Source organism: Sphaerodactylus townsendi, linkage group LG17, assembly GCF_021028975.2.
Source record: "Sphaerodactylus townsendi isolate TG3544 linkage group LG17, MPM_Stown_v2.3, whole genome shotgun sequence".
NCBI classification, from domain to species: domain Eukaryota; kingdom Metazoa; phylum Chordata; class Lepidosauria; order Squamata; family Sphaerodactylidae; genus Sphaerodactylus; species Sphaerodactylus townsendi.
The window spans coordinates 12637448-12664934 of NC_059441.1; the positions used below are offsets into that span (position 1 = coordinate 12637448).

At 48.2% G+C, this 27487-nt stretch overlaps 1 protein-coding gene across 2 annotated transcripts; it reads right to left on the minus strand.

Moving 5' to 3' along the window:
- On the minus strand, window positions 1-26502 carry UBE2Q2 (ubiquitin conjugating enzyme E2 Q2). 2 transcript variants are annotated; one of them, XM_048481914.1, is made up of 13 exons: window positions 26018-26502; window positions 14237-14338; window positions 12682-12786; window positions 12166-12222; window positions 10783-10920; window positions 10399-10483; window positions 8662-8722; window positions 6465-6555; window positions 6208-6266; window positions 5327-5375; window positions 3669-3764; window positions 3378-3453; window positions 1-1702 (listed from the first exon to the last, which is right to left on the minus strand). In XM_048481914.1, the coding sequence occupies exons 1-13, from the start codon at window positions 26228-26230 to the stop codon at window positions 1671-1673; spliced, it is 1164 nt and encodes a 387-aa protein (XP_048337871.1). In that variant the 5' UTR covers window positions 26231-26502; the 3' UTR covers window positions 1-1670. The 2 variants fall into 2 exon arrangements, with proteins under 2 accessions (XP_048337871.1, XP_048337872.1); XM_048481915.1 differs by having other exon boundaries at window positions 3387-3453; window positions 26018-26498.
- Between the last annotated feature and the right edge of the window lie 985 nt (window positions 26503-27487).

Consider the following 27487-nt stretch of genomic DNA (forward strand, 5'->3'; position numbering starts at 1 on the left):
TTCTTAAAAGAGTTCTTTATTCATAAACTTGATGCAAGTTTACAGATTACTGTACACCGCCAAATAATTCTGCAATGAAAAATGGAACTAAAAAAAGCATAGCCAAGTGTGTACCTGTTGTTCTGCTAGTCCATTAGAATATTAAAGGATTGAATAATGGTGTTTTTTTTTAAAGATGCAGCCTCAGGATTTAACAGGAGCTGTAAAAAGAAGGGATTACAGAATTCGACCTTTGACATAACAGGATTTTATACGACTGAACATGTACAACCAAATAAAGGGGAGAGGCTGGGAAGATGTCTGTAAGCATTCCAAGAAACAGTCTTTCACCGGGCCAAATCCTTGAAAATTGTTCTCCGAAGTGAGAAGAGGCCCAGCATGTATGAACAAATGCCCGGAGCCCCCTGGGTACTGAGGTAAAGCTTGCTCTTGATAGCTTTCAAGTGGGTGAAGAGAGAAGAGACAATTCTGGACTTTTAAAAAAAAGTGCTTATACCTTTCATTCAACTCCTGTGAACAGAAGAATTACCAAACCCCCCTCCCCCAACCCTGATTTTATTATTTTTAAAGATAAGGCAAGGAGATACATAAGTAGTTACCAGCTTTAGTTCATTTCTTAAAAAGGAAAAGCGATTCCCGTTAGTTTTTCAACAAAAACCATCATCAAGACTATGGCAACCTTTTTGTAACAAAAATTCCGAATCAATGGGTTGGCAGGACTCGCTACGGTCACTTCTTCTTCCCAACAAAAAGGAACGTTTTCTTGATTTGTGCCGGTCACTTCAGGAGTTCATTAAGACTATGAAGGATTGCAACGACCCGTTAACGAAACTGAACGCTTCAAGGAAAGGCGCCCGGTATCTTTTAAAATAATTTCAAGCTTTATGTCTACGCCTTCCTTGCCATAACAGGAGCCAAACAGCGGAACAGTCCAGCGAAACGTTGACGTCCCAGTGGAATCGACTAGTTGCAAAGTTCTGTTGGCACAGCCTGGCTTTGTTTAAGCAGTAAAGACACCTGATGGGCAATTCTTCCAAGAAACAGTTCATATCTCCACACAGCCATGGGGGGAAAAGTTTAATGCTTTCACATACAGCTTTCCTATATATCAGTGAATTTGGCAATGCTACAAACGGCTTCCATTTTAGGCCAGACGGAAGGGGAAAAAAAATACGCAAATATAGACTAATTTTTTAAGGAGACCTGGGGGAAAGAAAAAGCTTTGTAACATCTTACTAAACCTGCGCTGTTAAACTCAGTTGGCTGGAAATAAAATATATGGCATTTCTCTGCTGTCCAGACAAAAAAAAAAGATAAGTGCGCACAAAGGTACGGGGGCGGAAAGTCTCCTACTAATTGACATTTCAGTTAGCCGAAAGCCTTGTCCGAAGAACGTGACGCTTTTAAACGAGGAGGAAAGACCGGCCCTTGGTAGGCGTAATCCGTCGGGGCAACACAGCAAACTGTTCGGTCCAAGATACTCAGCAACAGGAGCAGCATTGTACGGCTGTAACTTATACGGTGTGCAACAGTCAACAGATTACCCAACTATTATCTAGTAGCTAGAATGTTCAGCATGGCTGTTACGAGGGCATTCGTAGCTTGAATCTGTGCTGGAAGGGAAACCTTTTTCGTCGACAGTGGTCAAAAGGGTACGCAAGTCCATGAGATTAACCGTCTTCTTTTGGAGGTGTGAACCAGCCTGAAGGAAATACAAAGGATTAGCTATTTGTGAGAGTTTGGCGGCAAAGACCAAGGCCCGTTCTTGTCTGACAAACAGATGCACCATACAATGAAATACCATCATAGGACCAATATTTTAAGGGTCTACAGACGTTAGGGGAACCAACGGATCTTGAAGCGTGTGACTGCGAGTCCAGAGTTGAATAAAGCAGCTACACCAATCTGATCCGTGCCCCAGTTTGGTGCCAGCTCCTCAAACGGCTGGAAAATCTGGACAAAACACTGGACCAATGAATGGCTTAATTTGACTCCACAATGCAGGCTTAAAAATCCAGTTCCACAGCTGCAAAAAAATTATGCAATTTCTAGCAGGCTTTTACACAAAGCCCTTTTAAAGCCAGCCAATTACACAACATATCATTTTGCCGTTATTTAAATCCAACTTTTCATCTTCATATCACTGAAACATCTAAGACAGGTTGTTTTGAGACACTTGAAGGTAAAATAACCTATACAACGAAGATATTCATTATTGGAAAACCTCTTTATTCCAACCCCCCAACTCTCCAACATACCAGAATCAAAACCGCTTCCCTGTGCTCAACAAAAATCACACCCTTTTCTTATGCCTGCTTGTTAGTCATGGTGTTAGCTCAGTGGTTCTCAACCTTCCTAATGCCGCGACCCTTTAATACAGTTCCTCATGTTGTGGCGACCCCCAACCCTAACATTTATCCATTGTACAGATGGAGAACACTGATGCAGAGAGTCTTAGGCGACCCCTGTGAAAGGGTCGTTCGACCCCCAAAGGGGTCGCGACCCACAGGTTGAGAACCGCTGTGTTAGCTGATTAATCTATGGGTTAAGATTCTGCAGGGTCCAATATATATAAAGAGTTTGTAGTAATGGATGTCTCATGCAGCTGTTGGGAGACCCGGGTTGTGGAGGAAATTTTGGAGATGTGTGAACAACTACATATATACGCCGGTCCAGCTCAGACAGCATACAAAACCACGGTTTAATAAAAAGTGCAGGTACCGCAACTGTCTAAACACAAGCCGCTCCACTAACTGCTCTGCTAACTTTGGATCGTTATGGTTGCCCTCTGAAACTCTCCCGGTAGTTAGGGTCTGTCAAACTTTAATCGATCTCTGGCTACCAGTCTTGATCCTCCTTGATCTGAGATTGCAAATGCCTTAACAGACCAGGTGCTCGGGAGCAACAGCCGCAGAAGGCCACTGCTTTCACATCCTGCTTGTGAGCTCCCAATGCCACCTGGTGGGCCACTGCGAGTAGCAGAGAGCTGGACTAGATGGACTCTGGTCTGATCCAGCTGGCTTGTTCTTATGTTCTTCTTATGTTCTTAAACTAGGATCCAAAATCACGGATTGGTTCACTAACCACGGTTGGTCGTAACCGTTTCATGTGCTGTATGAAAGCAATACACAGTTGCCAGCAACAATCAAGGCAAACGGGGATTTGAACACTCCCCTGAAAAAACTGGATCCTGGTTTCTCGCAAGCTAGTCGCAGTTGACAACAAACAGGAGTTTTGCGTTATGTCTGAACTGATCCACTGAGAATGGAGTGACTTTACTGAGAAACACTGTTTTCTGAAGGAGTCTCTCTCTCTCTCTCTCTTTCTGACATTGATACTTACAAAATTATGTGTTTTACCACACCATACATACATACCATACATACCATTTTTCTCATGCAACTGTACTAGAGATTTATAGGACTGCTGTGCTCTTGCTAGGTTATATTGGTTCTGGAAGAAAGAGAAAAAGAAAGAAAAGGTAGGTAGGCTGTTCCACTCCAGCTCACATCCGGGCTTCAGCATTCTGTACCAACTGTTGCCTCTGGACAGTCTTCAAGGGCAGCCCCATGTACAGCACACTGCAGTTACAAAAGACGTTGCAAAAGCCCCCCAGTGTGCAGCGTACAGAGACCGACCCGATCAAGATCACCAGGCCTTAGGGGTACCTTATTTGCTCCAAACTGAACTCTGGCTTTGCCTTTGACCAACGTAGCGTTGATTTGCATGATGACCGATTCTGTCGAATAGGCACTGCTCCAGCCCTAGGTGGGAAACGGGAGAAGAGAAGCTACTGCGTTCCCCCGAAAATAAGACAGTGTCTTATATTAATTTTTGCTCCCAAAGATGCGCTATGTCTTATTTTCAGAGGATGTCTTATCTTTCCGCTCCAAAACTGCATGCTCTGGTGTTCTGTTCGACGGGCATGCTTCCAAACAAAACCTTTGCTACATCTTACTTTCAGGGGATGCTTTAAATTTAGCACTTCAGCAAAACCTCTACTACATCTTATTCTCAGGGAATGTCTTATTTTAGGGGAAACAGGGTATGTTCCAGCATGGGGTGACCTCGTAAATGGGCCAAACATGGCACCTCCACAATGCATTTACTCTTGGCTAAATCACAGGCCCTTGGATGAGTATCCTCACTCCCTTGATACTGACAAGCTGGAACAGGTCCAGAGGAGGGCAACCAAAATGGTAAAAGGTCTGGAATCTATGCCCTATGAAAGTGATGGCGAACCTATGTCACGGGTGCTAGTGGTGGCGCTCAGAGCCCTTTCTGTGGGCACACGTGCACAGAGTTCATCATGGAGGGGGGCGGAAAATCACCCCCCCACACACGCATCTAGGCACGATCCTTTACCTGGGAGTAAGCTCGGTTGCTGGCAATGGGGCTTGCTTCTGAGTAAACCCTCCTAGGGTTGTGATTCACCCATTTGAAGCGTTGCACGGTTGCTTCACCAAGCTTACTCCCGAGTAACGTGTGCCTCGAAGCCAACCATTTTTTCTAAACTAAAACCTCAGTATTCAGGTTAAATTGCCGTGTTGGCACTTTGCGATATATAAGTGGGTTTTGGGTTGCAATTTGGGCACTCGGTCTCAAAAAGGTTCGCCATCACTGCCCTATGAGGAAAGACTTAGGGAGCTGGGGATGTTTAATTTGGTAAAGAGAAGGTTAAGAGGTGACATGATAGCCATGTTTAGATATTTGAAGGGATGTCATATTGATGAGGGAGCAAGCTTGTTTTCTGCTGCTCCAGAGACTAGGCCCAGGAGTCATGGGTTCAAGGTGAAGGAAAAGGGATTCCATCTCAACATCAGGAGAAACTTCCTGACAGTAAGGGTTGTTCGACAGTGGAATGCACTACTTCAGAGGGTGGTGGAGTCTCCTTCTTTGGAGGTTTTTAAAGAGAGGCTGGATGGCCATCTGTCAGGAGTGCTTTGATTGTGTGTTCCTGCATTACAGGGGGTCTTGGACTTGATGGCCCCTGGGGGTCTCTTCCAACTCTATGATTCTATGAAATCACATGCACTTGGATAAATATTCTCACTTCCTTCCAGCCTTCTGAACAAATTCAGCTTTGTCACAGCAGAAGAGATGCTTGCTTGCTCCCCATCCCCCCCCCCTCCTGCCAGAAGCACAGTGTTGATCTTGGGAGTCACCCACCCTCGAAATCCCTTTCAGGAAGGTCAGAAGTACCATTTAAACTGGCAGCACCTAAATTATTTGTCACTGTTTGACACATAAGAGAGAGAGACTTTAAGTCCTGGGCCTGACTCACATGAATGAATGACCTTGGGCAAGATTCTGTCCTTGCGTTTACCTGTTTAGTAAGAAGTTCCATGCACAGAGCTCCTCCGCCAAGAACATACCTGCAAGAGAGAAAATGTGTGCTGAGAATATGGCAAGACATTTCTGCTTGCCATACAAAACATAACTTTATCACATTTTAAGAAGAAGAGTTTGGATTTATAACCCCCCCCCCTTTCTCTCCTGTAAGGAGACCCAAAGAGGCTTACAATCTCCTTTCCCTCCCCACTCCACAACAAACACTCTGTGAGAGAGCTCCGAAGAACTGTGACTAGCCCAAGGTCACCCAACTGACATAGACCCGTGAGAGCTCCGAAGAACTGTGACTAGCCCAAGGTCACCCAGCTGACAAGGTCACCCAGCTGTCCCTCTTTCTAAGAAGAGTTTTAATAGCTGGATGCCATCTACTTTAAATCTGAATTAGTTTTGATAATTGAATGCTGCATTTTAAGTCTTAATTTAACTTTGTATTTTGTTTTTATGGTTTGTTGATGTTGATGTTGTACACCGCCCAGAGCCCTTCGGGGGAGGATGGTATAAAAATGAATGAATGAATGAATGAATGAATGAATGAATGAATGAATGAATGAATGAATGAATGAATGAATTAATTAATTAATTAATTAATTAATTAATTAATAATTTATATATATATATATATATATATATATATATATATATATATATATATATATATATATATATATATATATATATATATATATATATATATATATATATATATATATATATATATATATAAGACATATATATATATATATAAGACATATGTATATATATATAAAATAAATAATAGATATATATATCAAACCCAGTTCTTCAGATTAGAGTGCACCTGCTCTTAACCACTGCGCCACGCTGGTTCTTACTTACCCGCCAGTAAGCACCGGTGAAACCACTCTCACAAACGGGGGGTCAAAGGGAAAATTATCCTACAAATGAGAAACAGATCCAAGATTTAGGAACTGGGCCCACTCATCCTTTCAGATATTCATTCCAGAAATAGGACCCCATAAGACCCTTCCCCCAAGTGAATCTTCAAAACAACTTCCCATGTGAAATGGTACAAGCCCTTGATTTAAACGGTCAGCAAGTTCTTCTGCCCAGCCGGTTGACCGGTTCCCCCTTACCTTAAAAGAGAAGTTGAGCGAAATATGTTCTATGCCTTCTTTTTCTTTTAAGACTTGAAGGTCGCTATGTAATGGGCTATCGGGATCAACCCTAGCAAAGAGGAAAACACAAGGGGACAGAGTCAGCCAGTTAGACGATCCCGAGAGGCCGCCATCTCTTCCAGCTATGTGGGCGATTCCATATCGGCCACAACGAGAAAGAGAAGGATCGGAACACAAGTCTAGCTACAAAGAGAACAATCTATCTAACCCAAATCTACATAACTGGAACCCCCCACAAAAACCCATGTAATTTTTCTGAAATTAAAAAAAAAAACATATTGAACAGTGAGACAGATATAATGACAATCCCCAGCAACAGAAATATGTGACAAAATACAATTTAATAAAGTGAATATTGGTATTAAATCCCCAGCTGATCAAATAAATAAGTATATAGAAACATTTTTTAAAAGTTAATGAAATGCAGTCAGAAATCCAACAGGCGTTTAGTTTTTCATATCCAGCTCCGCTCATAAAGTGATCTGTTTAGTCTAGAAACGATTACATGTATGTTTATTTACGATTCCATATTGAAGAAGAAGAGGAAGAGGAGGAGTTTGGATTTATATCCCCCCTTTCTCTCCTGTAGGAGACTCAAAGGGGCTGACAATCTCCTTGCCCTTCCCCCCTCACAACAAACACCCTGTAGGTAGGTGGGGCTGAGAACACTCAGAAGAACTGTGACTAGCCCAAGGTCACCCAGCTGGCGTGTGTGGGAGCGCATAGGCTAATCTGAATTCCCCAGATAAGCCTCCACAGCTCAAGCGGCAGAGCTGGGAATCAAACCCGGTTCCTCCAGATTAGAATGCACCTGCTCTTAACCGCTACGCCACTGCTGCTCCTGTCAAGTTATTTTCTTTGGTATTGCTTCCACGAGAAGGACCCTGATGAACTGCTTGAATGTAACTAAGGCCCCTTCCGCACATGCAGAATAATGCACTTTCAATCCACTTTCAATGCACTTTGCAGCTGTGCGGAATAGCAAAATCCAATCGCAAACCATTGTGAAAGTGGATTAAAAGTGCATTACTCTGCAAGTGCGGAAGGGGCCTCAGTGCTCTCCATTTTCCAGGGCTGAAAATATTGTCTGTCCTCAACACCCACATCACCATGCTTAGAAGCATGATTATGGGATGTTATGCACACACAGAGGCACCGACAGGCAGAGCAGCGTCTGGTCATGAGATGATTCCAAATGGCTCCTAGAGTGACTTGATCCCTGGAATTTTTAGGCACCATGGAAGCTCACCAGGTGAGCTTGCACCAGTGAGGCTAAAATGAAGGAGAGGAGAAATTTCCCATTGGGAAAAATAGCACCGTGCAAATGAAGTAAATAACACAAAATCTGGGAGAACTCTCACAAAGAATTCTGGGACTCTGATACCGATTGGCTGCGTGTTGGCATTGTGCTTAACGCTAACCTTGGTTTATCACCCCGGTTAAGATCTAAACTCAGAGAAAATACGACTCAGCTTGATGAGTTAACAGCCTTGCTAAGCAGGAGTTACCACTGAGACCAATTAATCGCTTTGTAAACAGAGGGGGAGAAACTCCCGTTTGCTCAGAGTGGATCAACACTTAACCCTGGTTAACGCTAACCATGGTTTCCAAATCCACTTCAAACCAAGGTTTTAAGGTTCTTGAGAATGGCCAATCTTTAGCCATGGTTTAGGTGCTTTTAGCCATGGTTTAGGGTGCTTAAACATCACACCTTTCCAGTCAATTGAAAAAGTTCAATGGAAGATAGCAGCTGTAAAACACAAAGTGCCCACACCAGAAATATACAGAATTCTGATCTGAAATGTTCAAAGTGCATCATATTTATAAGATCCCACTTTGTGGAATGGCCCACCTCGGCTGGTCACAGCCTTTTACCGGTCCGAAATACTGGTGTCAAAAATTTGGCTGTTCCAAGAGGTTACAAACACAACATTGCAAAGACTTGTGTACTTTAGTCTTTGCGTTGTTTGTGCTGAACCACGTACTGAGCAAATTGCATTGCTTACTTACATGCCATTGTTTCTAAATTTGGAAATCTGCTCCCGGATTTGGTGAGAAAGGTCAACTACAGAGTAAATAAACAAATGCATAAAACAGCCCAACCTATAAACACAGCCATAGATTGAGGACTGGGTTTCTGTGGTGGGGAACTTACTTTAGAAGTTTTACATGCCATTCATACAGGCTGTCGTTTACAAGCTCCACTGAATAAATTCCTGCAGAGACAGAGGAACACGGATTAGGGAGTCACTTTGTGAGGCTGCTCATCAGAAATGCTTCACTCCCGCGAAGGGAAGGAAAGCCCTGTTTAAAAGCAGCAAATCGCCATCCGATCTAGAAGAAGAGTTTGGATTTATACCCTGCCTTTCTCTCCGGTGTGGAGACTCAAAGGGGCTGACAAACTCCTTTCCCTTCCTCTCCCCACTTTGTGAGGAAGGTGGTTCTGAGAGAGTTCTGAACAAATTGTGACTAGCCCAAGGTTACCCAGCAGGCTTTGTTTGTAGGTGCAGAGAAACAAATCCAGTTCATCAGATAAGTGTCTGCCACTCATGTGAAGGAGTGGGGAATCAAACCCAGATTAGAACCCACTTGCTCCTAACCACTACATCACACTGCTGTGTGTCTCCATTCTGTGAAACTCCTCTTCAGTGGTGGGATCCAAAAATTTTAGTAACAGGTTCCCATGGTGGTGGGATTCAAACTGTGGCGTAGCACCAATGGGGCTGGGCATGACGGGGGCGTGGCCGGGCATTCCGGGGGCGGCGCATTCCTGGGCGGGGCTGTGGCAAGGATGCAGCTGCTGCGCCGGTCCTTGGGCGGGAAATGAATGCACGCAGGCACAGGCTGCCACGCATGCCGACACACCTCCTGCTAGACTGCTTCAAGTTCTGCGCGCTACTGCTGAGAGGAGGGGCGTAACTAAGGCAAAAAATCACATGGCAAAATCACCAATTAGTAACCCCCTCTCGGCACACACAAATAATTAGTAACCTACTCTCGGGAACCTGTGAGAACCTGCTGGATCCCACCTCTGCTCCTCTCTATGAAAAAAGCCTCCCATATCAGCGTTTGGGCGACTCAGGAGTCTAAAAGGTGGAGACGCCATATGTCAACACACAGCTGATGAAATCTCTGCAGCCACAATTTCCTCAATACACATCGGCTGACACGGGCCTTTTAGCAAGACAATGGGGAACACCCTTCTCCGTAGGATTACTCTTCGGCATGAAGAGTTTACGCCTATTGCTAACACCCTAGCACCGACTAAGAGCAAGCTAAAGGATGCACAGTGGCATTTAGGCTACCCTGCCTGAGTGGAAGAGAAGAAGAAGAAGAGTTTGGATTTATATTCTCCCACAACAAACACCCTGTGAGGTGGGCGGGGCTGGGAGAGCTCCAAAGAACTGTGACTAGCCCAAGCTGTCACCCAGCTGACGTGTGTTAAGAGTGCACAAGCTAATCTGGTTCCCTGGATAAGCCTCCGCAGCTCAAGTGGCAGAGTGGGGAATCAAACCCGGTTTTCCAGTGCACCTGCTCTTAACCACTACGCCAATCTGGCTCTCTAAATTCAGGGAAAAGATGCACCGGAGTGGAAGGGAAAGGAGTTTGTGGGCTACCTTGAGTCTCCTTACGAGAGAAAAAGGTGGGATATAAATCCAAACTCTTCTCTCTTCTTCTACAAGCAGATATCCTAGGCCAGGGGTCTTCAAACTATGGCCCTCCAGATGTTCATAGACTACAATTCCCATGAGCCCTACCACTTGGCCATGCTGGCAGGGGCTGATGAGAATTGTAGTCCATGAACATCTGGAGGGCCATAGTTTGAAGACCCCTGTCCTAGGCACATGCACGCAAAAGAATACTCGATCTGTCTCACATTCAGACTGCGCACCTGTCTTGTAGCTCTGCGACCTATAAATGTCCCGGAGTTCTTTCATAAGTCGATCCGACGCCTGCACTGACCCAGAGACGGCACCCTGCAAAAGAACAGAGGAAAAAAGGTCAATTTCTGAACAAAACAAAACAAGTCACCGGAAGTCGTAAAACGATCATCTCCTGTAACTGGTGTCCCAGTTGAAATTATAAAACGATTCAATGAAAAATATGGAAACAACACTAGAAGAAAGAAGGGGCGTGCCGGACTACACAAAAAGGTTTTTCTCTCCCGCCCCTTTTCATCTGGCCACAAGGAATCCCAGCTGCACAGCGACACGATCCAAAACAAAAACGCCGAGTTGTGCACATAAGATTTCTGACTCGCCCGAGGCCCACTTACGTTTAGGTGGTCTTGCCTCTGATTCTTCCGGATTTTTTCCAGGATGGCGAGGTTTTCTTTTTCGATGCCGTCGTCCTCGGACTTCTTGCCGTCGACGGGCTCCTCTTCCTTCATGTCGTAATGATCCAGGTCGATGTCCTAGAAGGCAAAGCGACACTCGACAGAAGCTCAAAAAAAGCTCTGAAGAAAGCCACAGGCAAGCGTACTCGGAAACTCACGCTCCAGAGGTTTGATTGATCCTGATTTGCTTGCATGATTAATATAAGCCAGGCTTATTTATGCAAGAGATTTCTATGGCTCATTATGCACGGAGCGCTTTCTACGGCGCTCCTGGCCCCGTGGTTGCTTTTCGGCGGGGCCTCCTTACGTTTGTCTAAATTCTAAATGCGAGGAGCCCCACGGTCTGCCGTGCAACCACGATCATGCTCGCGGCTGCCTGCCCCCCAGAACTTGCAAACCCATGGCTGAGAGCCAGCGTGGTGTAGTGGTTAAGAGCAGGTGCACTCTAATCTGGAGAACCGGGTTTGATCGCCTGCTCTGACACTTGAGCTGTGGAGGCTTATCTGGGGAACTGGATTAGCTTGTGCACTCCACCATATGTCAGCTGGGTGACCTTGGGCTAGTCACAGTTCTTCGGAGCTCTCTCGGCCCCACCCACCTCACGGGATGTTTGTTGTGAGGGGGGAAGGAAAAGGAGATTGTAAACCACCTTGAGTCTCCTTACAGGAGAGAAAGGGAGGATATAAATCCAAACTACTACTCCTCTTCCTCCTCCTCTTCTTTATGCAGACAAAACCCGAGAAAACAATTATTTTTCAAACGTTTCCCAAATGTTTTATTTGTGTTGTGTAGGAAATGCCATATGAGCAGATAAAACTGGAAAAGATGAGGAGAGGCCCTCTTGACTGACCTGTCAATCATCCATGCTCTTTTGGTGAGTACAAGAGCCATATCCCTTTTAGTAATAGACCCAATTATGCACTGATCTCCCCAGAGATGTCTGTCTGGCTCCCCACTTTCAAGCTTTAACAGGCAGCCGAATACCGTCAGCTGGGTGACCTTGGGCTAGTCACAGTCCTTTGGAGCTCTCTCAGCCCCACCCACTTCACAGGGTGTTTGTTGTGAGAGGGGAAGGGAAAGGAGTTTGTAAGCCCCTTTGAGTCTCCTTACAGAGAGAAAGAGGGGATATAAATCCAACTCTTCTTCTTCTAGGGGCTGGGGAGATGTAGCAAAACACCAAAAGGAAGGGGCTAAAGAGAAAGCAGATCCCATCCCTTTTTCAGAGAGAGGCTTAGGAGAATTAGAAACACAGATGACAGCAACCGAATCAGTTGGGAGACCCCGATCCCTCCGCCTGGAGCTGTTTTTTCCCCATACACGTACTTCGCCCATATCTTCCTCCTCCTCTTCCTCCGACGTGACCTCTTCAGTCGTTCCGTTCTGGAAAACGACAAAAGAAACGGCTCGTTATAGAGGCCTTTTTTACTTGCTTCCAACAAAGGCAGGAATCCGGCTACTGAACGAAAGTCACTGTGGAAGCTTATCTGGGGAACCAGATCAGCTTGTGCACTCCAACACACGTCAGCTGGGTGACCTTGGGCTAGTCACAGTTCTTTGGAACTCTCTCAGCCCCACCCACTTCACAGGGTGTTTGTTGTGAGGGGGAAGGGAAAGGAGATCGTAAGCCCTTTTGAGTCTCCTTACAGGAGAGAAAGGGGAGATGTAAATCCAAACTTTTTCTTCTTCTTCTCTTCTTAATCACCGGTCTCATGGCCAGCCTTTCTATGTGTCCCATCTGCAGACAGCGTGGCTGGATTTCTGCCACCTTGGGACAGATCCTGCGCAGCTGGCTGCTGAGCGCAGTGGTGGCCCTTCCTCCGCGCCTGCCCTGGCACTCACCTGGCCCGCCGGCAGAGGCTGGTCTAGCATTTCGACATCGGGATGCTGGGGAAGGTTGTACAGCCGGCAGAGGTCGCAGATCAAGCGTTTCAGTTGTTGGAGAAGCTACGGAACAAGGTTAAAAAGGGGTTAGCGGTGTGCGCGCGGCTGCTGCTTTTTAAGAAGAAGAAGAGGATAAGAGTTTGGATTTATATCCCCCCTTTCTCTCCTGTAAGGAGACTCAAAGGGGCTTACAAGCTCCTTTTTCTCCCCCCCCTCACAACAAACACCCTGTGAGGTAGGTAGGGCTGAGAGAGCTCCGAAGAACTGTGACTAGCCCAAGCTATCACCCAGCAGGCATGTGTTGGAGTGCACAAGCTAATCTGGTTCACCAGATAAGCCTCCACAGCTCAAGTGGCAGAGTGGGGAATCATACCTGGTTCCCCAGATTAGAGTGCACCTGCTCTTAACCGCTACGCCACTGCTGCTCCAGTGGGGATACACACTGCTGGTTTACGAATGAAGTCAACAGTGGGGTACGAATGAAGTCAACAAATAAAGATGAGTAAATAAAAATATCAACAGACACAGAGGTAAAGGCAGGCAGTGGTCTTCAAACCAGTAGTTGAGAACCTTAAAAGGGGAACATCAGACACATCTGAATACTCTTGGGTTGGGGGGAGAAATCGAGCTTTAAATAAATACATGGTTAGGTGCTCACAAGTGATCGGGAAAGAACGGAGAAGGCCCCTTCTGACCCCTTCAAAAAAAACCACCCACCCACCCAAAAGCTGTTTCTTCAATTCATATCCCTTGGTTTACTGCTATTGCCAGGTTTGTGGAGGTTTATTCATTTTTATTTTATTAAATTTCTACCCTGCCCAGTTCCCAGCCGAAGTCGGGTTTGGGTGGCTTACAAAGATTTAAAATACAACACTATCACAACAAAACATTACCATGGGTTAATACTCTGTTAAAACCTGGGCTAAAAACCCACTGATGGCTATTAATAATCAACATTATCAGACAACCACCTAGAATGTATAGATCTCTCTCCCTTCCTCCGGATGCATTTAGAGAAAGGGAGGAGTCACTTTTAAAAACATACAAACAATATTTGCTTGAGGCCTTCACAGCCAGAATCAGCTGGCTGTTGTGATGTATTGTGGAAGGCTTTCACGGCCGGATTCAACTGGTTGTGGTGGTTTTTCCAGGCTGTGTGGCCGTGGTCTGGTGGATCTTGTTCCTAATGTTTCGCCTGCATCTGTGGCTGGCATCTTCAGAGGTGTATCACAGAGAAAACCCTGGGACACGGATAATATACCCCACTAAACATTCCATTCTCACTAGACACAGTGTGAAACAGGCTTCTCTCTGTGATACACCTCTGAAGATGCCAGCCACAGGTGCAGGCGAAACGTTAGGAAAAAGATCTACCAGACCACGGCCACACTGCCCGGAAAACCTACAACAGCCAATATTTGCTGGAACCTGCTTGAAAAATAATCAGAAGAACAAAACAGCGGCACGATTTTGAAGTGATGGATAACAAAGGTGACGCCAACGGATCTCTTACCAGAGTGTTGCTCTTAATGTCCTCCAAGCGCTCTAACAACGAGGTCAAGTTTGGGTCATCTGATTCCACAAACCATATTGGCGAGGACGAGGGATACGACTCCTTTTTAAAAAGAGAGGAATTAAAGATTAAAGCATGAATGCGAATTTTCAGAACAGCTCTGGCGGCCATTCACAGATTCCCTCGAACGTCGCTTTCCTCTGTTGCAGTTAATGGTGCCCAACAAAATTCTAACCTCTGCTGCACCCCACACAACTCCAGGCCAAGCGGGGTCTCCAAGACCCCGAAGAAGGGTCTTCTTTCGCAAAAGCGAGGCTGCAGCTATTCCGACAGCTTGTTCCCCGTACAACTGGAATGTTAGTGAACGTTCCGTGCCACCGCGCCGGCAGCAGAGGCTCCGTTGTCACATTCACAACAGAGACTGCTGTTGGAACAGCGGGAGAACTGGTGTGTTTTCAGAAAACCATACGAGGGGCAGTCTCTTCCCACCTTCCTTGGTTCATGAATTCAGGAATTTGCAGAGAAAACACTGCAAAGAGCATAGTTTGTGCGACGACAAAGGTTCAATTCCCCTCCGCGTTTTTATTTTAAACCAACAATTCCCCCTCAATGCATTTTCCTGCCACGCCGAAGCAACCCGGTACCTCGGCTTCCCGGCTAGAGTTTGCTCTTTTCCCTACCACATGCGTGGAACAGACTTCCAGTGAACGCCTGCCAAGCCTCTTTGCCGCCTCGCTCCTGTTTTAGCAAACAGCAGATGGAAGCAGCAGATGACATAACGTTCCCCGCTAAAATAAAGGGCTCCCTTCACATAGAAAGCTAGCTTTTCAGGCCAGGACAAAGCCCTCCTCCCCACCAGCTGGCTTTCCGCGTAAAGGCGTTGGGGGCATTTTGCGACTTGAACAGAACATAAATATCTGTGCAAACCCCCTGCAAAGCGGCACAGTTCGAAAGGTGGTTTGCACCAATGCGTACGTATGCTGCCAACTCTTTCCTTCCGTGTTTAATTCTCGGCCGTCTCAGCTGAGCAGAAATCAACAAACGCAGGCGTCTCAGATGGGGAGATAATCTCAGCGCAACATGGCTGTGGGAATCCCCAGCAATGCAGATTTTTAAAAATCTGTTCTCGCTTTCCTTTACTAGAATGCCACTGTCTAAGTTTCGGGATAGGGCAGTAAAAGAGATCAGAACCGTAAATATCTGCATGACAATTACATTCCAGTTTGAAAACCTTCTTGAGAAACCCGATGAATTGCCTCCAGCACTTTATTCTCTATGTGCAACGGTCACGTGGGGTCAATCTGGATCAACCCGTCCCCCTGCCCTCAAAAAACCCCATATAGACTCATGCGAAAGCTCAGAGGTCCGAATTATGCCCCGCGGCATAAAACGATCTTCGCTGTTCCTGACAAGCCCTTTTAAATTGTACAGGGTGACATCTGTTTGTTGCATAAGCACAGGCACAGTTCTGCATGGCGGGGACAGGCAAATCCCCCTCTTGAGCGAGAAAGGGCAACGGGACACACGGTTTGCAGTGAACAGCACAGGAACCCAGCGGTGCGACGTGGCTTAGCGGAAGAGCGTCTGCTTGGCCTGTAGAAGCTCACGCCAGCATCTCCGGCGAAAAGGATTAGGTGGCAGAGTGGCTGCGATTCGAGCAGGCAATATTGGACCCTCCCCTGTATTTTTCTCTCCCACTTGGTACACTACCTGTATTGCTTAATAAACCCGGTTCAAAGGAGAGCCATAATGCTTGCCAGGTTTAATGTTATGCCTTCTGCCTTGTTACATGGCAGATTTAATAAGCAAGAAAAGGCTAAAAGATTGTGCCCATGTAATGTTGGCTCAGTTGAATCTCTGGCCCACCAATTACTACACTGTCTCAGATTCAAGGAAATCAGATCCAAGCATGTGAATCTTACTCCTTTACATTTACCAGATCTCCCCGATTTAATTAGATTACACTACTTGTTGGACAATCCTGATCCTTCTCTCTGTATGATAGTGGCAGACTTTCTCCTGGAAATTACTAAACACTAGTAGATTTCCTTCGACCTAACATTTATTTCCTGTATTGTATATGCTTTTTAATCCGTTTTTTATTATTGTTGTACTGTTGTCTATGCCAATAAAGGCTTGCTATGCTATGCAATATTGGACCCGACGGACCAACGGTCTGCCTTAATAGAAGGCAGATTCATGGGTGTTCATGTGAATGCCCCATTGATCTACTCCAGGTGTAACAACAAGGGTACATCTGAACATTCCCACAAGCACTGAGTTGTAAGGAGCAGAAGTGGCGTAGCGGTTAAGAGCAGGTGCACTCTAATCGGGAGGACCAGGTTTGATTTCCCCGCTCTGCCACTTGAGCTGTGGAGGCTTATCTGGGAAACCAGATTAGCTTGGGCACTCCCACGCACGCCAGCTGGGTGACCTTAGGCTAGTCACAGTTCTTCAGAGCTCTCTCGGTCCCACCCACCTCACAGGGTGTTTGTTGTGGGGGTGGGGAAGGGCAAGGAGATTGTAAGCCCTTTTGAGTCTTCGTACAGGAGAGAAAGTGGTGACATAAATCCAAACTCTTCTTCTCTTCTAAGGCCAGAAGGGGGAGATAACACAGGCCCACTATTCAAAATACCTCTTCAGGAAGCTCAGAATAGACTGAACAGGTAAGTGCAAAAGTACAGGGAAAGCAATGGCAAACTACCCCACAAAAGCGGCTTGCCTATAAAATCACTGCTCGCGGTGGTACCCAGTGTCGGATACGACTGAAGGGGAAACTTTACCTTTTATCTTTACAAAAGCCCAGGATGGTTTTTGTTGTTCTGCCATTAAGTCACAATAGACTTATAGCAACCCCGTAGGGTTTTCAAGGTAGTTTGCCAGCAAAGGTAGTTTGCCAGCACAGCATCCCTGTTAAAAAGTAAGTCAAGAGTTTTTGAAATTAAAATCAACTCATTAGAGAAAAGTTCCTGTCGAATGTATAAATTGTCGTGTGTTGTTAATTCTTTATTCTTATTTGGAGGCTTTTCTAAATTTGGAATTAAAGCATCCTGTTTTCCTAAACCAGTTGGAGATGGGCTTGTTGCAAAAAAAATTTCTGCAGGGCTAGGAAACATATCCTCCAGCTCCAGGTTAGCTTCTAATGGAGCAAATCTATTTGATCCCTGTTCATCTCTTGCTTTGAGGTGGAACTTCACTGGGGTGCCATAAGCCAGATGCAATTTGACAACCCACTTCACTTTGAGCCAGTATGGTGCAGTGGTTTAGAGCAGGTGAGTTCTAATCTGGAGAACCGGGTTCTCCTGGGTGGCAGAGGCTTATCTGGTGAACCAGATATGTTTCCGCACTCCTACATGCCTTGGGCCAGTCACAGTTCTCTCAGAACTCTCTCAGCCCCACCTAGAAGAAGAAGAAGAAGAGTTTGGATTTATATCCCCCCTTTCTCTCCTGCAGGAGACTCAAAGGGGCTGACAATCTCCTTGCCCTTCCCCCCTCACAACAAACACCCTGTGAGGTAGGTGGGGCTGAGAGAGCTCCGAGAAGCTGTGACTAGCCCAAGGTCACCCAGCTGGCGTGTGTGGGAGTGCACAGGCTAATCTGAATTCCGCAGATAAGCCTCCACAGCTCAGGCGGCAGAGCTGGGAATCTCAAGGTGTCTGTTGTGGGGAGAGGAAGGGAAAGGAGCTTGAGTCTCCTTACAGGACAAAAAGGGGGGTATAAATCCAAACTCTTCTTCTTCTAAAAGAGGTCCAGGCCAAATGGGGAAAACGTCCTTCCGCTTGGCCCTACAGGAAAAGCGGTTGCTGTAGAGCAGCCAAGTCAATAAACATGGTGCGGACTCTTTATCACTCCAAGGATAGCCCTGTCAAATAAGCTGCTCGACTTAAGTTCGCTACAGACCAAAGTCTGCCCCCCCAGCCAGTTTTGAAATAAGGGCCAGAGGGGGTCAGCGTCATTCGGAGCCAGGGGGAGCGCCCCCATCGCCACGCAAGGCGCCGTTTGCCCAAGACATCGCAAGGGGGTCAATATTTAGTCTGCAAAAACGGCGCGTAACACGGCTGGGTCCCTACGTCAGCCCGGAGCCAAGCTTTTGTTCTGCCTAACTGGAACGGCTGTTTCCAGCTCCGCCACACGCTGCATTAGAGTCGCTCCGAGCCAAGCGTCTGCTCCGCAGGACGGTGACGCAGGACGGCCCCAGGCAAAACAGCTAACTCAAAGCACTCAGGTGCAAGCGGCCACAGTTCCCATCCCAGGCAAGTTTAGTTAGTGGGCCTGATTTAAACATAGTGGCCCAGGTAGACCGTCGGGTGGTCTTTGTATATTTGCTTCTACATCCCTAGCGGTTAAACTCCTGCCAGCCCCTTCACAACTAATCCAACAAATACTGATTGATTGGGATAAATTCCCCCTGATAATTATTCATACCTATATTCGTCCAAATACAAATAACAGCCTCTGTAACGACCCATGGTCGCAACTATCCTCCTTTGTAGAGGTATTGGAATCCAACTACCCCTCATCAGAAGTTGTTAGAGTGGGAGACTTAAATGTGAGAGTGGGTAACAATCTAAATTCTCTCTTAAAAAATGTGGACCATGATGATGACGATTATGTATATTCCCTTTTTATTGCCATCAGTACGTTATTCAGAAGATTCTCAGATTAATTCTACTGCTAAGAATTTGATCGAATTTGCCATTAAGCACAATATGTTATGGCTTAACGGCCTAAAATGTTATGACTCCTCCAGTAATTTCATGTTTGTTAGTAAGTTGGGAAATAGCGTTATTGATTACTGTCTGATGTCACCAAAACTTGGTGTCCCGTCGAAACTAAGCCACAACTTGCACAAAGTGTAGATAATGGCAACAGGCTACGGCAAACCACCCCATAAGCACAACCTGCCTAGCTAATGCTATGATGCGACTATCCCCCGTGGGTCAGCAATGACCCCGTGGGACTACCTTTTCCTTCAAACCCTTCTACTTATACAAAACGGATCCTTCTAATAAGAAAATATTAGCAACAACTTAAAAATAGAAATGTTAATTTAGAAATATATATATGAGTGACAACTAAGAAAACTTGTCTGAATATTGTTAGCTTTCTACATGTAACATCAATGCTTATGATGTTGTACTTATTTCAGTGTCTTAAATAAAACTTATTTCAGCGTCAAAAAAACACACCCCTTTGCGGAAGAGTAGATCGAGAAATAACTGTCCGCTCCGAGTACAAAAGAGAACCTGATTATTTCGGCAGGTAATCTCAAGGGTTAAACACACCTTTCCTTTACATTGCTTAGTTGCGTGGTTGTGCGGACAATCACCAACTATCTTTAAGAGTGCAATGTCCACATTAGCCCAAATAAACTCAAAAATACGCACGTTGCACTCTGGCTGTGTCTAATCTTATATATTAATCTTATATATAATTGAACAATGGGAGTAATAAAAATAAAAGATGCAGGAAAGACAGATGAAATGGACTGGTGCAAGAAAGATAGAGAAATAGGCATGATTGTGATTTCAGTATATATGTATCTGTGTAATTTTAATTTCAGATATACCCACTAGAAGCCTCAAAGAACGGATGGAAGTTGTTTGAACATACTGGCATACTGAGGAAGACGCACGAAAAACGTTCTATACGCGCGAGACGTTTCTATGTAGAACCTACAGAATTGATACATGGACTATATGGAACTGAAGTTTTGTTTCTGAATAGAGAATTGAATGGACTAAGTGATTATTTATGTTTAGTTATAAGAGTTGGAAGACTTAATGCTGTATTTTTAAGAACCTTGTCAGAGAAATAAGGAAATGTAAATACAAATAGAAGTGTTGAGTTGTTCAATTATATATAAGATTAATATATAAGATTAGACACAGCCAGAGTGCAACGTGTGTATTTTTGAGTTTATTTGTGCGGACAGACAGCAACACGGCACATCGTGAACACAGACGGAACAAGTTCCCATGGTTTGCCGAGCTGGAGTTAATTGAAAAGACAAAAGCGGCCGCCACAAAAAACTACCCGCAACCAAGATGTGGTCCCGGGGCAATGACTGTTATGAATCCCCAAGGGATGCTGAGATCCAGGTTTCACCCCCAAACTAATTTGCAAGGTTCCAACAGGTGTCAAACTTTACGCAACGGAGGGGCGGCAGCTAGGTGGAAAAGCTTCTGGCTGACACGGAGAAGGTCTCAGGTTCAAATCCTGGCATTAACTGGTCAAAGCTAGATGGGGGGAAAAATTACGGCATCCACCTTATCCCGAAACAGACTACTAGGTTGCTCCTTGGAAGAAGTCGATTCTCTAGAACAGTGGTGGCGAACCTATGGCACTCCAGATGTTCATGGACTACAATTCCCATGGCCAATTGGCCATGCTGGCAGGGACTGATGGGAATTGTAGTCCATGAACATCTGGAGTGCCATAGATTCACCACCACTGCTCTAGAACATAAGTTGCTTAAGTGCCCTCTATCTGACAAGCTTAGAGAAGAAACCCTGGGGCCTATTTTGACTGAATGGGCGGGAAAAGACAATAAATGGAAACTGAATTATATGCTGTTGGGTAAGGACCAAAAGACCTTCCAGTGATGTAGCCCGGGTTTGTGTTTTAGTAAACAAATACAGGAGGTGGACAGGAAACCCTTAATCCCAGTAGAGGAACGTTAAGATAGGAGCAGCTTAATCCCAGTAGAGGAACGTTAAGGAGCAGCAGTGGCGTAGGAGGTTAAGAGCTCGTGTATCTAATCTGGAGGAACCGGGTTTGATTCTCCGCTCTGCCGACTCTGCCGACTGAGGATCTGGGGAATCTGGGGAATTCAGATTAGCCTGTACACTCCCACACATGCCAGCTGGGTGACCTTGGGCTAGTCACAGCTTCTCGGAGCTCTCTCAGCCTCACCTACCTCACAGGGTGTTTGTTGGGAGGGGGGAAGGGCAAGGAGATTGTAAGCCCCTTTGAGTCTCCTACAGGAGAGAAAGGGGGGATATAAATCCAAACTCTTCTTCTTCTTTATATTATAACTTTCTAATCTCTTCGTTTATAGGTAATTTGGAATTTGGCTTTTTATGAATTGTTGTTTTACCGGTTGTTGACCGTAAATAAATAAACCGAACTGAACCGCTACTAGGTTTTTAAGACGAGTTAGGCATTGATTCCCACCACATATGAATCCCATGCTCTAAACCCAGCAAGCAGTTTTCCAAACCTCTCCTTACGGCGGAGTTTAAAAATCAGCAAACCATACTTGCAGGAGAGTTTTACAAAGAGGTCGTGACAGATAAGGTTCAGTACCTCCCCGTGAAGAACCAGCATCCCCGGATGTTACGGGGTCCCCATTTCGAGGGACAATTCTCAGGTCTCGAGATCCGGCTTTTCCTGAGCAGGTAACTCCCGCCCTAGTGGAAAAGCAAACGGCAGTTTCTCGGACTTCCCTGCATCATTCCTTCACAGGACTTACCTTTTTGTGGGCGGAGACAAATTACCTAACTGGGAAAGGGCACCGCGTTCACCTGGCAACCATCTCATGCTTCGCTTCTCCCTAGCTCTAAGACACAAAATCACAACCTACAGTTCCTTTGCAAGATATCCCTTTGGCGTGGCAACTTCCACATTATTCTCTCAAGTTGGCGAGAAAGAAGAAGAAGAGTTTGGATTTATATCCCCCCTTTCTCTCCTGCAGGAGACTCAAAGGGGCTGACAATCTCCTTGCCCTTCCCCCCTCACCACAAACACCCTGTGAGGTAGGGGGGCTGAGAGAGCTCCGAGAAGCTGTGACTAGCCCAAGGTCACCCAGCTGGCGTGTGTGGGAGTGCCCAGGCTAATCTGAATTCCCCAGATAAGCCTCCACAGCTCAGGCGGCAGAGCGGGGAATCAAACCCGGTTCCTCCAGATTAGATACATGAGCTCTTAACCTCCTACGCCCCTGCTGGAAGGGTTGTGGGTTGTGGGTTTGTGGCTTTTCGTTGCGTCTGCGAGCCTTAACAGGGCCTAAAAGCAGACAAACGGAGCAGTGTAAAGAAAGGGGAAAACACATTTCCTTTGGAAATGCCCTTCCAAAAGTCCAGGGGACAAATTTTCAAGAGCGCGAGTACGGCTACTGCGTAGTGGAAAGGAGGACGGGGTTAGAGAGAAAAGTCCTTCTAAGGGGAACTCCGTTAAAAGAACCGGGTCCTTTACGACATTTTCAGGTCACTTCCTGTGCTATGAAGTTGCGGAATTTACACAGTAAGCAAACCCAAGTAAATCGAAACACACAGACTGGCAGAAGAAATAATACGTAAGAACACTAAACATGCAAAACATAAAACGCTACAGATAAACACAAAACGTAATTTAAAAAATCACAGCCCCCATACTAAGTTCCTTGGTAAGCTATCCGTTTGGGGCGGAACCTTTTTACATTCTTCTGTCAAAGTTGGGGTTCAGCCACAACCCCCTTCCAAATACCCAAGAAAGCCCAAATTACGTTGGCAGACAAATGAATGTGGAAATCCAAGCAGAAGAGAAGATATCGCGGTCTTTCCATCACTGCCAGTCCGTGTACCCCCAGAACCAACAGCTGGCCGCATCGCGACCCGCAAGCGACCTCTTCCGGCAACTGCACCCCAAATAAACCTAAAACCAGAAAGATAACCCAATTCTCTCTAACCTGCAATCACCAGTGGCCTCTTCTGGAAACACCAACCCCTGAAGAGGAGGTCTCTTCCAATCCTATCCCCACGAAAGGGGCTTCCAATACCTGGGCGACCACATATTGTCATCCCCCAAAGCGCCAAGGTGAGCAAGGTCACCTACCCCAAAGTCGTCCTGTCTGGGTGACCAGTCCTCAACTGCCAAACCCTCGCCCCGTTCTCACCTCGACCCCAAAAATGGCAACCCTCAAAACTCTTACCAGTCACCCCAACCCAAATGCAGTCATCCCACAAGATTTCAGCCAACCCATGTCTAGACAAAGCAAAGCTCACTATTCCCAGGTGGTCATCCCTCGCCTTACCTGTCCAGGTGACCTAGTCTTCAGTCTAAGCCCTCAACCCCCATGTCTAAGACCCCAACCCCTTTCCTCAACCCAACTGTTCTCTAATTGAGTCAGCAATAAGGTTACCCCAGGGTTAACCTCCAATAAAACAAGGGCTCTTACTCCGTAGTAGAAGACAGGACCTCCACAAATGGAGTCTTCTACTTCTCTTCTCTTGAGCAGGGGTCTTCAAACTATGGCCCTCCAGATGTTCATAGACTACAATTCCCATGAGTCCTACCACTTGGCCATGCTGGCAGGGGCTGATGGGAATTGTAGTCCATGAACATCTGGAGGGCCATAGTTTGAAGACCCCTGCTCTTGAGTGTCTCATGACTCTGAGATTACACCAGCCAACCTTGACTGGCTCCAAAACCCCAAACCTTCTCTGGGGGTATAGCACCTCCCCACATGATAACAAACCCCCTCACTCCATGGAAGCTACCTTCGGGGTAGGTTTTTGGTGGCAGGAGAGAACCCAGGCATGGAGGAGACCACCCAGGAATGGATCCCCCCACCCCACCCTTAGTGAACATCCCTGGACCCTAACACCAGCCAAACTGCAACCCAAAACCTACCCCGAAGGTAGCCACCCTCCATTGTCACAAGCCCCCACACTATGGTAACAGAAAAGGGGGACACCTGGGAACAGACACCCCCCACACACACACACACACTTCTGCAGAGCACCCCTCCACCCCAGGATAAGACTGGCCAACCCTAACTGGGTCTGCAACCCTAAATCAACCCCCAGAGTAGGTACCCTCCATTATAATAACCCCCTTGCTCCATAGCCAAAGGAGAGGGCACTCGGGAATCGATCCCACCACACCCCTGCTAAGCATCCTTTGACTTCCGGATGAAACCAGCCAACTATGACCATATCTGCAACCCCCAACCAACCCCTGGGGATATTTATCCTCCATTATAACATTCGCCTGACTCCATAGCAAAGGAGGGGGGCACCCAAGAATGGACCCAATCCCAGGGGCATCAGCCAACCCTAGCTGGATCTGCAGTCCCAAACCAACAAGGGGGGGTAGCCACCCAGCATTACAACAACCATAGCCAAGAAGGGACAGGGGTCACCCAGGAAGGAGGAGCAACACCCAACCCTATCCTCAAATAAACAAGGGAGGTAGCCACAACAATCCTCTCATCACATAGCAGGGGGGGGGAGCATCCAGCAATGTACCCCACCCCAGAGGAACATCAACCAACCCTAGCCCCAAACCAACAAGAGGGGAAGCCCTCCAACATTACAACAACCCCCTCACCCCATAGCCAAGGAGGGAGGAGGGGCACCCAGGAAGTGACCCCACCCCAGAGGAGCATCAACCAACCCCAGCTGGGTCTGCAGCCCCAAATCCACCCCTGGGGTCGCCAGCCCTCATTACACCATAGCCAAGGAGGGAGGAGGGGGCACCCAGGAAGAGACCCCACCCCAGAAGAGCATTAACGAACCCTAGCTGGGACTGCAGCCCCAAATAACCCCTGGGGTAGCCACCCCCCATTACCCCATAGCCCAGGAGGGAGGAGAGGGCACCCAGGAAGAGACTCCTCCCCAGAGGAGCATTAACCAACCCCAGCTGGGTCTGCAGCCCCAAAATAACCCCCGGGGTAGCCACCTGCCATTGCAAGCACCCCTCACCCCACAGCCAAGGGAGGAGGGGGCACCCAGGAAGGGAACCCACCCCAAAGGAGCCCCAGCCAACCCCAGCCGGGTCTGCAGCCCCAAAATAACCCCTGGGGTCGCCACCCCCCATTACCCCATAGCCCAGGAGGGAGGAGGGGGCACCCAGGAAGGGACCCCACCCCAGAGGAGCCCCAGCCAACCCCAGCCGGGTCTATAGCCCCAAACCCACCCCTGGGGTCACCACCCGCCATTGCCCCATAGCCCAGGAGGGAGGAGGGACCCCCCAAGAAGGGACCCCAGCCCAGAAGAGAATTAACGAACCCCAGCTGGGTCTGCAGCCCCAAAATAACCACCCGCCATTGCAACCACCCCTCACCCCATAGCCAAGGAGGGAGGAGGGGGCGCCCAGGAAGGGACCAGACCCCAGAAGAGCATTAACGAACCCTAGCTGGGTCTGCAGCCCCAAATAACCCCTGGGGTCGCCACCCCCCATTACCCCATAGCCCAGGAGGGGGCACCCCGGAAGGGACCCCATCCCAGAGGAGCATTAACCAACCCCAGCAGGGTCCAAAGCCCCAAAATAACCCCTGGGGTCGCCACCTGCCATTGCAAGCACCCCTCACCCCACAGCCAAGGGAGGAGGGGGCACCCAGGAAGGGAACCCACCCCAAAGGAGCCCCAGCCAACCCCAGCCGGGTCTGCAGCCCCAAAATAACCCCTGGGGTCGCCACCCCCCATTACCCCATAGCCCAGGAGGGAGGAGGGGGCACCCAGGAAGGGACCCCACCCCAGAGGAGCCCCAGCCAACCCCAGCCGGGTCTATAGCCCCAAACCCACCCCTGGGGTCACCCCCCGCCATTGCCCCATAGCCCAGGAGGGAGGAGGGACCCCCCCAAGAAGGGACCCCAGCCCAGAAGAGCATTAACGAACCCTAGCTGGGACTGCAGCCCCAAATCCACCCCTGGGGTAGCCAGCCCCCATTACCCCATAGCCCAGGAGGGGGCACCCCGGAAGGGACCCCACCCCAGAGGAGCCCCAGCCAACCCCAGCCGGGCCTGCAGCCCCCAACCCACCCCCGGGGTCGCCCCCCGCCATCGCCCCCCAGCCCACCCACCGTGATGTTGCAGTGGATGGCGAGCGGGGGCGCGGGGGGCGGCGCCGGGGGGCGGCCGCCGGGCTGGGGGACGAAGTGGCAGAGGAGCTCGTCCAGCCCCCAGGAGACGACGCGGAAGCGCTCGTGGTCGCGGCCGAAGATGGACTCCAGCAGCCGCAGCTCGGCCCTCAGCCCCGGCCCCGGCCCCGGCCCCGCCGCCGCCGCCGCCGCCATGCCCGCCGCCTCATCGCCCCGCCCGCCCGCCCGGCCGGCCTGCACAGCCTCGGCCTCGCCTGGGCCGCCCCGCCGCGGGAGGAGGAGCGCGGGCGGGCGGGCGGCAGCGCCCAGAGGGCCGCTAGGCCAGCCCCTTCCTCCGCGGCTGCCGCCACCCCCGCCGGGTCAGGCCGTGCACGGGTGTAACGTGTGAACACGCGGGTCGAGCCGGGGAGGGAGCGTCTCCCGGGGTCACCCGACTCCCGAGTATTCCCACTGGGGGGCGGCGAGGCTTGCTTGCTTCCACTGCTTCGAGAGTTGGTTCATTCAGCTCGTGGCCCTCCAGATGTTGTGGACTACAGTTCCCATCATCCCCTGCCAGCAGGGGATGATGGGAGCTGTAGTCCATCACATCTAGAGGGGCGTGAGTTTGACACCTGTGGCTTACAGGCTGCCTTTCTTAAACTCAGGGGCCTCCAGATGTGATGGACTACAGTTCCCATCATCCCCTGCCAGCATCATGCTGGCAGGGGATGATGGGAGCTGTAGTCCATCACATCTGGAGGGGTGCAAGTTGGACACCTGTGCTTAGGGGCTCAGGGCAACTGACGACATCGATCAATGAGCACTAAAATCAATATGTGGATCAGGGCGCCATTGATCTCCACCAGGTCTGGCAGGGGGTGATGGGAGCTGTAGTCCATCACATCTGGAGGGGCGCGAGTTGGACACCTGTGCTTAGGGGCTCAGGGCGGCTGACGACATCGATCAATGAGCAATAAGATCAATATGTGGATCAGGGCACCATTGATCTCCACCAGGTCTGGCAGGGGGTGATGGGAGCTGTAGTCCATCACATCCGGAGGGGCGCGAGTTGGACACCTGTGCTTAGGGGCTCAGGGCGGCTGACGACATCGATCAATGAGCAATAAGATCAATACGTGGATCAGGGCACCATTGATCTCCACCAGGTCTGGCAGGGGGTGATGGGAGCTGTAGTCCATCACATCTGGAGGGGCGCGAGTTGGACACCTGTGCTTAGGGGCTCAGGGCAGCTGACGACATCGATCAATGAGCAATAAGATCAATATGTGGATCAAGGTGCCATTGATCTCCGCCAGGTCTGGAGCTAGTCGGGGAAAGAGTTGAGATTGGACAGCGGCTACCAGGCTGAGCAGGGAAAGACCACCGCCACGGATAGCCCCCAAACAGCTCTATCAGTAGAATCCACATTTTATTATTGTTATTATTATTTCCAGTGTTCCTTGGAAATCTCAG